This window comes from Danio rerio, chromosome 21, assembly GCF_052040795.2.
Source record: "Danio rerio strain M-AB ecotype USA chromosome 21, GRCz13ab, whole genome shotgun sequence".
Classification (NCBI taxonomy): Eukaryota; Metazoa; Chordata; class Actinopteri; order Cypriniformes; family Danionidae; genus Danio; species Danio rerio.
In genome coordinates, this window is record NC_141041.1 from 22,577,658 (window position 1) to 22,590,074 (window position 12,417).

Here is a 12,417-nt window from a genome sequence, read left to right on the forward strand (position 1 = left end):
CATTTACTAACATAAACAAACAATGAACAATGCATTTACTACAGTATTTATTCATGTTAGTTAACGTTAGTTAATGAAAATAAAGTTGTTCATTGTTAGTTCATGTTAACTCATGGTGCATTTACTTATGTTATCAAGCATGGACTTGGATGTTAATAATGCATTAGTAAATGTTCAATTAGGATTAATAAATGCTGTACAAGTGTTCATGATTAGATCATGTTAGTAAATGCATTAACTAATGAACCTTATTGTAAAGTGTTACCTAATTTTCTTACAGGTTACAGAGACCAAATGTTTTTCTTCCTGTGCATTTGTATGGACAACTGGTACATGATAAGACAGGCTGTCATTTGTTGGAAGCTCAGGTATGTGTAAATGATTTATGATTGGCACTGATGGTGACTGAAGTCCTGCCGTAGTGCATTTTTTTTTTTTCATGTAATGACTCTCTTTTTCTTTTTGCCAGAATGTAGTTTCAGACCTGAGTTACACAGTGCGCTGCCCATTGCTGGACAAATGGGAGGGCATCAAACAGCTTAAAGCTGCTCTTTGGGCTCTGGTGAGCAGTTGTGTTTGTTGAGGTTTTTGGTATTTGTTACATAAGAATAAGACATGTTGAGCTTGTTTAACCTCTGGACTTTTTAGTAATAATTGTCAAAAGCAGTGGTAATATTATACTCCCTACTCTGTCTGCCTTAAGGGAAACATTGGCACGTCTAACTGGGGACTGAACCTCCTACAGGAAGAGAATGTTATTCCAGATATTGTCGCTCTTGCCCATGACTGTGAGGTTCTGTCTATTAGGGGGTATGTACTCTTTATTACAGCACTAATATACATTTGATCAATAATAGTAAATTGATGAAATTGTTTTATGTGGCCCAATCCTAATTCTATTTGTGTACCTATACCCCTTCCTCTTGGCCCTTGAAACGGAGTGTGAAGAAGAAGGGCTTCAAATTTACCCCTAAGAAATGAGACACCTCCACAATACCTGGAAGCGTCATTATATGTCATCGTGATTTCTTTCTTCATATGAGATTGACGATTAAGACTGCTGTAGTTATTCCAGTTATTTTTTGATAGTTATCTTCAGGAAATCAGTGAAGGCATATATCATGTTATTGTAACGATATAATGTGACAATAAGATCGTAACTATACTCTGCATTTACACAGTGGACATATGCATCTATGTAAACACACAAAAACAACATTAACATTATAGCAGAGACTTTAAAAAGCTCATTCCCAGCCACTAGACTTTTCTCAAGAGAATTCGAGTGTCATCGAGTTACAGATGTGTTGTGGGATCACTATACTGGATCACTATATATGGATTATGAATAGTGTTTTTTTTTTTCAAGCATGATCTTAAAAAAACAAATGCGGTTATGGGTGTATTAAAAGATGTGCTAGTTTGTTGTCTTTTTTGTACATTTGTAATAATGACAAAAAAACTACTTATTTGTGCATCTCCTGATTTCCGTGTGCACCCTTGCTGTCGTTGTAGCTTGTTTATTCTGGAAAATGTTCTTAACCCTTGGTTTCGAGTGTGGTCCTGAAAAAGCTTTGTTTCAAGGGCTATCTAGCCCTTCTTCCCAGCCCTACACCTTCAAGCTAGAGAACTGGGACACCCCTACCCCTTCACGTGAACGCACAAAACAAGGGGTAAGGGGAAGGGCTAAGGGGTAGAATTGGGATTGGGCCATAGTCTATTGGCCTTGGAGATTTGCACAGTGGGTTTTTAAAGGAACACTCCACTTTAAAAAATAAAAATTGTACTTTCTGACACTGTTTTACTATTTTTAATCCAAAAATGTCCAAATCTGTCAGAAGGACTTTAGTTTAGCATAGATAATTGAATTTTATTAAAGCATTAGCATCTTGCTCAAAAGTGTACTGATATTAAGCAGCGCAATCGGCACACACTTTGTGGACTATTTTCGTGTCCTGTGTAATACCACTGCACCTTCTGGAGGTTGGCCGAATGGATTAAAAAATGCTAAAACCGTTTAACTCTAGGGAAGTTGTAAAATAAGTCTATTTTCAAAAAAGTTCCTTTAAAAGTTCAGAAGTTGGATGTGTAGTTCCAGTTTTCACAAACGAAATAACAAAAAAGACACTTCATTGGTTTCCCACTTGTCATAATGCAATAGTGTGAAGCAACTGCACCCAGAATAAACATAGGGTAATCGAAAGTTAACATTACCAGAACCTTACCAGACACTTCTGGTTTCAAACTTACTTTCTCGGAAACCGTAATCCCATTTTTTTTTTTTCTTTCTGAGTTTGCATGACTCAGTGAATTGTGTCAGTCCTCCTGTGCTACTCTTTGGCAATCTCACATTCCTTTATTTCAATGCACTCTGAGCTTTGTTTCTTTCCCACCCCCCATTTTAACTTGCTCTCACAATCTTTCCCCTTACCCTTATTTCAGGACTTGTCTGTATGTTCTGGGACTCATTTCTAAAACCAAGCAGGGTTGTGAGGTGCTCAAGCTTCATGGCTGGGATGCAGTCAGGCACAATCGCAGACAGCTTTGGCCTGTGGTCCCCGATGAGGTGGAGCAGCACCAGAACCTACAGCAGCAGCAGCAACAGCACCAGCAACCCCTCATTCACCTATCGTCAGCTCCCAGCACCCTCAGCTTAACCTCAGAGTCCACCAGCTCTAGACACAACAGCGAGAGTGACTCCATTCAGCCAAGTGAGTGCTGCTCCCACAGACTCATCCATGACTAACAGCATATAGTGCAGAACTGTGGTTTAGGGTGGAGATGCTTATTACCAGCTGATGGTTAGCTGGGCTCCATATCTGTTCATTTCAAGCATGTTTATCTTGTCACTATCATTATTACCTTAGAATCTGACTATAGTATAGTGCTGTGAATGTGTCTTTTTAAAATGGCGTCATTTTTGTTTTCTATGTTGGTAAATCATTACAGTTTAGAATGATAGCATAGCACATATGGTACCAACTTAACATTACTGATGCTTTGCTATCATTTGTTCAATAAAGTATCCCTTTTTATTCCGGTTCTTGAATTAGAAGCATAGTCATTTCTTTAACATGCATTCAACTTGGGACAACCTTTATGCTGAGTTCAGACTGCACGATTTTCAAAGTAGTCGTGTCACAGATGTTTTCGCACTGCATGACTATCTGGAAATAGTCTGCATGACAATTTCTTTTTTTATCCAGTTGTGGTATTGCTCAGATGACACGTCAAACGAACACGGGTGCTCCTGCCAAATTTACACTAGTTTTTCCATCCTTTGTTGGGTCCAAATAGACTGAAAAGAAGCTCTTTGACCTTCTCCCTCAACCTCAGGCTGGCTTGCAGATACCCACACTAGGGGATGCTGCTCTCCCATTGGCTGTAGGTGATCGCTGATGTTATTTTTAATCAGAACACATTTCACACGACATGATTTGAATCACTGAGAGGTCCAGATATTTACCATGCCAAATATCTGACAGGTGTTGGCGACTCATCTGCTATTCTCTCAGGTTGCGTCTTTGATCGTTCACACTGTGCAGGGCTTGAAATTGCAACCGTTTTAACGCATATGCGCCTGAAATTTTATCTATGTGACCTCAAAATATAATTTGGAGCATTTGTGCGAGTGCATAAAATTGATGTCATGCGACCAGTTTTCACAGCAAAATGTTTACCACATGCGTGGAGGCATTCACGCATTAAGCATCTTTGCACCTAAAAACACCAAACGCATCGCTCAGGAACGGTTTAAAACAGTTGACATGTCCAGTTGACAATGCTTGCCCTGCCTTCAACACCTTCTTATTGACCCACTGTGCTAGAACAGAATGCGAATGGATTGATTATTATCAGCTGTCCATCAATCTGTTCCGATGACAAGGAGCTACAGCTGCGACAATGTAAAGGTCTGGATCCGAGAGAATGAAAACAACCCTGTCAGATTTCGTTTTAGAAACCACCTAAAGTTACAAATAATGGCACATCTGATTAGTGATCATGTAATGAATTTCAATCCAGCTTTTACACTTTTCGAAGTGTGGATAAAAGACTTCCAGTGTTTAAAGTCCGCTATGAAAATGACTAAAGCCATTTACCGTAAAGGTTAGGTAACAGTGTTTGCCACAGAATCTACACATTTTAAACACGAGATATTGTAATGTTATTTAATCCTTCATCTAATTGTTCGACTGATACCATGTTTACCATCGCTACAGAGCATGCATTCACTGAGATGAAACCAATATTGCAGCTCATGAAAAGACCGTTATTGCTATGAAGATGACGTATGCAAATAAGTTTTATGACAGTACCATCTGTGCAATATCAGAACAGCACAGTTATTATCGTAACTCAGTTCATCTCGTTCACGTCAAGCAGTGCGTGCAGAGCCGATGAGTGCATGCAGATTTTTGTTTATTTGTTAGTTGTGATTAAAGTGTAAATGTATACTAGAATCTTTTAATATAAAACGTGTAGTAACGCTGCTAATAATTTTTGGTGGGTGCGACTAAATTTTGTCTGGTGCGCCAAATTTTTTTAAAAAGTTAGGAGCACCGGTGCTACCAAGAAAAGAGGTTAATTTCGAGCCCTGCTGTGTGATTAATACTCACGTGAACGAGCACCCATTTGCCTGCAAGTTCAGCCATTTGTTTGTTGGAAATTTGGTTCAAAACCTGTTGGCGAGTTTAAATTGGGGGCTAAAATGATACAGTCTGAACTTGGCATTAGTGTATACTTCATTAAGACTTATCTTTAAAAAAAGTTTTTCTATTGCCATTTTTGTTTCTTTAAGACTTGCCAGTAATCATTTACAAAAAAGTTCTCTAGGTTTATTCCGAAAAGCAAGATATTTTCTATTGGCTAGTTGGTCAATTCGTTCTGAAAAACAAAATCTTAACATCTGTCAGCCATATAAAATTTTTTTTTTTTGATATGTAGATTGATCTGACGATTAAGAAATATCGTGAAAAGAATTCCCAAACAAAAAAGGATTAACAAATTAGGGTCTGTTCCTATTTAATCTGCCAGACTCAACAATGAAAAGGGATCTTTCCTACATTATGAAATGATTTGGCCTACACGTATACACAGAGGTACACTTGTCACGTCTTTGGCTTGAATAGACCCATGAGTCATTAACCCCCAGACTGGCTTTAGATGACTAAGAGCAGATGCCAAGCCTGACTCACAAAAATACTGGGAAAATGCTTTGAACAGCTTTGGCTTGGGGGGAAAAAGCTTTTCTTGGGCCGATATCACAAACCACATGTTACTTGTGCACACGCTGTATATTTACTCAAGTTAAAGCTGCCTAAATGACTTCTTTTTCAGCCATGTACATCCTGGATGATGAGAAGTTGGAAAGTTCTGAACTTTCAGAAGACCAGCCACTGTACTTTCGGCCTAAACTTCTAAAGGACCGCAGCCCCTTCACCATTTTGGCCTCCAGTCGACTTGTCCGGAACCGCTTCCTGATCTCCCTCTCCGGAAAGAAACTCCGCAGTACCAGTGACCCCAAAGGCACTGGCAGTAGCAGTAAACTTCAAGGCGAGCTCACTCTGGGAGGCCTCCGGAGGGTACGCACAGTCACAGAGCCCTCTATCTTCTCTTCTAGTCAGGGAGACGTCTTCAGTCCTGTATTTACAGATGGACATCTGCCAAAAAGCCCCAGCGTTAGTTTGGAGACTTCTTTTGTAGGCACTAAGACTTTGGATACTCAGGACAGCACATCTAGTATTGGAGAGCAGGAGGTACGTCTGAACAGAACTGCAGAACGAAGCTCAGGGGTAGGAGATACCCACCGTGAACAAACCAGTCGAGAAAGGCTTGCCGGTGATGGCTCTACCTCTGGAAGCGGAGCTCAGTTTAAAAGCCGCAGCCAGAGTTTCAACACAGACACGACCACCAGCGGCATCAGCTCCATGAGTTCCAGCCCATCTAGAGAGACTGTAGGTTGTGTGGACTCTTCCACCATCGACACAGATTGTGTTAGCCTCAATACTGTCATTAGCACTCAAACTGTCAAAACCCTCCATTCTCTCACACCCCAGTCGAACCACTTGACTCTGTCCAAATCAAACTCAGTTTTGCTGATGCCGCCAGGTTCCTCTCACACTCTGCCCCGCAGAGCTCAGTCCCTTAAATCGCCTTCAGTCACAACCATCTCGAGCCTGACAGACTGTAGCTTCATGTACACCAGCCCTCGGGACGCACTGGGTTACGCTACCCTAAAAAGACTGCAGCAGCAACGAATCCACCCCTCCCTTTCTCATAGTGAGGCGCTTGCTTCACCTGCCAAAGACGTCCTTTTCACGGATGCCATCACCATGAAAACTGGCAGCCTGGACTCCAGACTCACACCGCGCAGGTAAAGCAGATGGCCCTGCAGATGGTGTGAAACTCTTTTAGTTGTCTGACATTGCATCATCTTTCTATTGCTGTCTCTTTCGCATCAGATCTTACACTTTACACCAGTTATTTAAAAAAAATTCACAGAATGCATCCACAGTCATTATCGTCCCAGTCCAGTGATACCCAGATGTGCTGACTCAATGAGAATGTCTAAGAGTAGTCTGTAGGAGTGAAGACATTAGAGTCAATCCTTAAACTTTTATATTGTTTTTGTAATTTCGGCTTTGACAAACATCAGTTTGATAGGGTCATAATGTTACTCATGCTAGAAATATGTAAATAAGACAAGAAACAAGCACTAAAATCCCCCATTAATGTTGTTGTTACCATCAATAATGAGGAAATTACCCCCCAAAATCCCTATTAAATCACTGCTCCCCTCTGGAAATAATGTGGTCTGTTTCTGATGGTCCCTCTCAGGTGTACTAAAAAGCGCTTCAGATGTCTGGGCCAAGGTTCAAGCAGGCCCCATCGCAGAAGTCTGCTCCCACGGTGCGTGGACCATCCCCAGGGTTGACGTTTCCCTCTTTCACTTTGAACGTCCACTTCAGTCCATTTTTTACTATGCAAACCCTGGCTTCTTTTTCGTCGTGTTTTGCCCCTATTTTCCATTTCTCATTAGTGCTCCCACAGCCCATACCTTAACCCAATTCTCCTCAACCATGACTCCTCAGTCCTCCCCACAGTAGGACAAAGCCAATTTACTTCATCCCTCATTGATTGTACGTAGTTCTAAAAAAGACTTGCTAACCTATGTCCTGTCTTCAAGTAGTTTGCTGATTTGAACTGAGTCCAGCAGATTCCCATGCTAGTTGTATTCCCACATTTGATCCAAGAAGCATGTAGAGGTTTTTGACCCACAGTGCAATACTTGCATGATGATGCAGCAAATGACAAACAGCTGCTCACTTTCTGAAATAAGAATACACTTCACAAGCTTGTTCCTACTTTGAAAAACCAACGAATCATTTGCTATCAAAACTTTAGAGAAACGTCATTAAAAAAAAAAAAGAGAACGCTTCATTTTCTCTCTTCCAATGTTGTGCCTCTTCCAGGTGATTCTCTCTGATCTTTTCCCTTTTATATGAGTGCAGGTTTCTCAAGGCTTTGAGTTTTGCATCCCTGGATAAAGAGGATCTTCTGAGCCCTATCAGTCAGACGTCTCTACAGCGCTCCTCATCAGTGCGCTCTATGGTGTCCAGTGTCACGTATGGCAGCTCTGATGATTACATTGGCCTTGCTCTGCCAATGGACATCAACAGCATGTTCCAGGTTACTGTCAATTCTATGATCTTGTTAACAACTTGTATTGACATGCCTATTAAATAAGAGTTGAAGTGTTTCAAAAAGACGTCTACAGGTTTAAGTTTATGCCCACCTGCATGTTTACTTAGGATAGGAGTAAGTCAAAAGGTATGAATTGTTTACCAGTCATTACGAAAATACCATTTAAGCCTAAACCTCTCCTTGATTTAATTTTGATGCATTTTTCTGAGTGTTCATCAGATTGATCTAACAATTATTGACTTTGGTTTAGGCATGGGTCCATAACTGTTTTTAGGGTATATCGCGGTTTGGAAAAATCAAGGTTTATATATTAAAACAGTCCCTATGGCAGGGGTGTCCCCACTCGGTCCTGGAGGGCCGCTGTCCTGGAGAGTTTATCTCCTACCCTAATCAAACACACCTGAACCAGCTAATCAAGCTCTTACTGGATATACATTCTAGAAACTTCCTGGCAGGTGTGTTGAAGCAAGTTGGAGCTAAACTCAGCAGGACAAAGGCCCTCCAGGACCGAGTTTGGACACCCTATGGTATATGTAAAAAAAAAATATATATATATATATATATATTTTTTTTTTTTGGTTTGTTTTTTAGGTACCTTTACTTTTTTTTTTAGGACAACAGTATCTCCAACAGAAAAGATATCCAAAAATGCTATTTTAGATCAGAAGGAATCAGTGTTTTTGTTTCTATTGTGTTTTCAAAACTAAACTATATAGTATTTTGAAGCTAATAAAGACAGCAGAAGTCAATGATTGATTTGAATTATTTAGCCTGATATATTTATCATTCCAAAATATTTTAAGTGTTTAAAAAGTTTTTGTTTTTTACCCAAAAATAAAAAAACATATTTTAGAGCAGTAATCACAGTATTGTGGTATTTTTATCCAAGGTTATCATACATCAAAATCTTATACCGGCTTATGCCTACTTTGAAGATTTTCAAAAAATCTCTCTCTATATTTTTAAATGTAAAAAGGTATTCATATAAGCATGTATTTATATAAATGATTTAGTTTATCTCTTCTGTATAGTGTCTCCATTCATTTAAATAGAGCCCTATAGTGGCAAAAAACAAAGAAATGTTTGTGAATATTTTTTCTAGACAAATACATAATACATTTGGATGTTCTTTGTTTTTAGTTTTTAAAGTTTTTTTTTTTTTTTGGTAAGTGAAAAAATAGGGCTAAATTAGAGTGAAATAGTTCAAATATGTGAAAAATAGAGCTAATTAAAATAAATTATTATTATTTCTAAAAATTAAAAAGCCATCTTAATATTGAAAGTCCGTTCAATAATAAATTGTCCTATTGGAATGATATAAGATTTCTGGACTGGAAGAAAAAGTATTGAAACGTATGTCCTTTGGGTTGACCAACAATGAAAACCAGTACAGAGAGGGAAGACTGAAGGTTTCACCTGAAATGTATCTTCTTTTGGTTGCTACCTAGATCAAGGACACACCATACTTTCAAAAGAGGAAAAGTCCACCATCCGAAGACCGGGCTGCAAAGTTCTTCTCGGGCGAGGCAGATGGTAAAGATAAAAATGGTTACAAAATATTGTATCAGTAGCTCGTTATTCTGCATACAAATCCAATAGCAGTAGTGTCTCACCACTCAGTTTCAGTGACTGAAAGCTGTTCTTTTGTCAGGATCAAGCGAAGTGTCCAGACACTCTGTTCTGCGCTCTCAGCTTAGTATAACAGAGCTGATTGCAGTGAGTCGTATGGAGAAGCATCAAATGTTGGGTGCAGAGGAGACCGGCCTGCAGGAACACACTGAGGAGAACTGTCTTTACTGTGCAGGGCTCTATGTACTTGGCTGCAATTCAAGCTCTGCCACGCAAAGCCGCACAGGTATGATCCAGGTTTTGTTGTTTATTTTCTGAACTATGCTTTGATAAAAGAGACGCCTTATACTGTATGTCAAGAAAATGAAGCAAGAATTTTGAACTTGATTTCATCCAACGGTGAAATGTTTGCCAAATAGCATGTTTAATTAAAATCATATTCGTATATTATTAATCACATTTAAACATAGGATTTTAGAAAACTTGTTATAAAAATGTTCCAAACAACTTTGGAACTATGGTGTTTACTATTAGGTATCCCTATTCACCTGTAGTGTCTTGCCTTAAAGAATTTTATAAATTTAATTATATTATTAATTACACAGCCTCATGCCATTTTAAACCCCTGAAAACTTCGTATCATCTTCAAAATTTAAATTAAGATATTTTACATGAAGTCTGAGAGCTCCCTCATCCTCCATGCACAACGAAAGTCCAGAAAATTACCAAAAAGCATCCTCGGAACAGACTGTATGCCTCCTGACTAAAAGCTGCCAGCATACCTTTCAGTGCACATAAAACAAAAATAACAACTTTATAACAACAGTTTCTTCTCCTCAATGTCAGAGGACACATTCACGAGAGCGATGTGCTCTGTTTGTGTGTAGAGCTTGGTTGAACTGCTGGCGTATTTGGATGCAACTGTGCTGTTTCAAACAAAATCAACAGTCACACATGGACATCCATACTGATTGGGCGTACACCAGTGCACAGTGCTCTCCTGTATGTACGCAATGTACTGACAATGAGAATAAGAAACCATTGAGTAAAGCCATTATTTTTGTTCTGTGCACACACAAAAGTATTCTTATAGCTTAATATTCTGATTGAACCACTGAAGATATTTTTGGTACCTTTCTGGACTTTAAACAAGTCAGGAGCATTGCTGTCTTAGGAGAATGAGAGAGCTCTTGGATTTCATCTAAAATATCTTCATTTGTGTTCTGAAGATGATCAAGAATCTCTGTGGTTTTTAATGTCACAAGGAAGAATAATTATTGACTGAATTTGTTTTTTTGGAAAGGTAAAGTGGGATCAGACATCGTAAAAGTATTCCTCTTCTAGTCATCTATTTATATACTCACTATAGATTCTTCATCTCTCAACTGTATTTCAGACTATCCTGACGCTACATTCTCGGAATGGTGCAATCAGTCCATACACAACCTGGAAGTGATGCCTCAGTCTAAGTACTCTGGAGTGTCAGGCTGCAGCGACGCCGTCTCTCAGGGCTCTGGTGGCAGCACTCGCAGCACTGAGCTTGTTCTTGGTGAGCAATCCTTCAGGCTGCAAATTCGGCCTCAATCATTTCCTATGGTACAGGTTGAGTAAATTGTTTAGCTGTACATATTTTTTTTTCTGGCAGGGGTGAAAAACATTCCAGAAGATGCTCCGGCCTGTCGAGTTCTTCTGAGGAAGGAGGTGCTTCGTCTGGTCATCAACCTAAGCTCCTCAGTGGGCACTAAAGGGAACGAAACTGGACTCCTCACGTAAGCATTGATGATTATAATTCCCCTGTTTATTTCTTTATTCACGTTGATTTAGTTGAGAACCTCTTTAAATGAATATTACTTTAGTTTGACCTATTTGGTCATTTTCCTGAGGAACATTGAGGATAAGTACTCCTTAAAGGGACTGTTCAGCTAAAAGTAAAAATTCACTCACCATTGTGAGTTTTCTTTGTTTACTGCTCACACAAGAAGATATTTTGAAGAATATTGCTGACCAGTAGCCATAGACATCCATACAAGGAAAGCAATAATATTAAAGTCAATTGTAAACATTCTTCAATGTATCTTTTTTGTGTTTAAGTTTAAGAACAAGTGAAGGGTGAGTTAATGATAACGGAATGTTTTGGTTAAACATGATTTGTTTTTTATTCTGACATTTTGATTCGTTTGCTTTGCAGCATTAAGGAAAAGTTCCCCTATGCTTTCGATGATATCTGCCTCTATTCTGAAGTTTCATACTTGCTGGCTCATTGCATGTTCAGACTTGCTTCAAGACGCTTCATTCAGGAACTCTTCCAAGATGTTCAGTTCATTCCGGTAATACAAATAAAACATTTGTCACATAACCCCAAGTTTTTCTGAAAATGAAACTAATGACACTCCAAAACTCATCCAGATACTCATTGTGTTAAAAACATTTCACTAGCATCATAAATAGTCTTTTAGTGCTGCATGATATTGGAAAAGTCTGACATTTTGCAATTTATGTATTGTAATCTTAATACAGTCTGTCCAGATGGCTTAAGTAGCTCTGTTTACAAACAAATCATAAGTTTTAGATTGATTGGGATTATTCTTTATGAAAAAGAATCATGCATGAAATATAATAAATAAATTAGACGCATTTAAATACAATAGAGCACAGGTAAAGTGAAATAAACAGTGCTTTGTTTTTCCTGAAGAGTCTAACAGCGTTCAGATACAGAAATTGAATAATCAAATATAAAATAACAACACACAGTCTTCATTATAAACAATTCAATACAGTTTACCTTCATAAAAGTTACAAAACAATACAATTTCTTGTACATGAATGCTTTAAACTCTCTTGAAATGCTAACACACTCACAGGCCGTAAAACACATGCGTATGATAAACTTTCGCTCTATTATGATTAAACTCTGCAGTGTTTCCTCAATTGCATATCCTCTGATATGACTATTACGGATACACGCGTTGCAATATTGATGCTGAAACTATATACATTTCATAAATTCTGAGACTACATATGGCTTTACACTGTAATTTTTCATGAGTTTACATTTCTGTGAAACTATCAAAATGGCATAATATACGTTTTCAAAAACAATGTCCTGTACTCACTTTGCATGTTGTATTCGTATTTCTCTATTTT

The 12,417-nt window shown here is 38.6% G+C and overlaps 1 protein-coding gene across 2 annotated transcripts in view; it reads left to right on the top strand.

Moving 5' to 3' along the window:
- The window catches only part of rictorb (RPTOR independent companion of MTOR, complex 2b), a 47,598-nt gene that overhangs the window by 32,659 nt on the left and 2,522 nt on the right, over positions 1 to 12,417 (top strand). Inside the window, exons 27-38 of one of the 2 annotated variants that reach the window (XM_087301190.1) lie at positions 281 to 368; positions 470 to 562; positions 704 to 810; positions 2,443 to 2,711; positions 5,338 to 6,373; positions 6,838 to 6,909; positions 7,512 to 7,689; positions 9,153 to 9,237; positions 9,356 to 9,559; positions 10,670 to 10,822; positions 10,919 to 11,042; positions 11,462 to 11,600. In XM_087301190.1, the coding sequence (XP_087157316.1) occupies positions 281 to 368; positions 470 to 562; positions 704 to 810; positions 2,443 to 2,711; positions 5,338 to 6,373; positions 6,838 to 6,909; positions 7,512 to 7,689; positions 9,153 to 9,237; positions 9,356 to 9,559; positions 10,670 to 10,822; positions 10,919 to 11,042; positions 11,462 to 11,600 (2,548 nt within the window). The remainder of the gene's footprint in view (positions 1 to 280; positions 369 to 469; positions 563 to 703; positions 811 to 2,442; positions 2,712 to 5,337; positions 6,374 to 6,837; positions 6,910 to 7,511; positions 7,690 to 9,152; positions 9,238 to 9,355; positions 9,560 to 10,669; positions 10,823 to 10,918; positions 11,043 to 11,461; positions 11,601 to 12,417) is intronic. The other variant, XM_087301191.1, reaches the window with a different exon arrangement.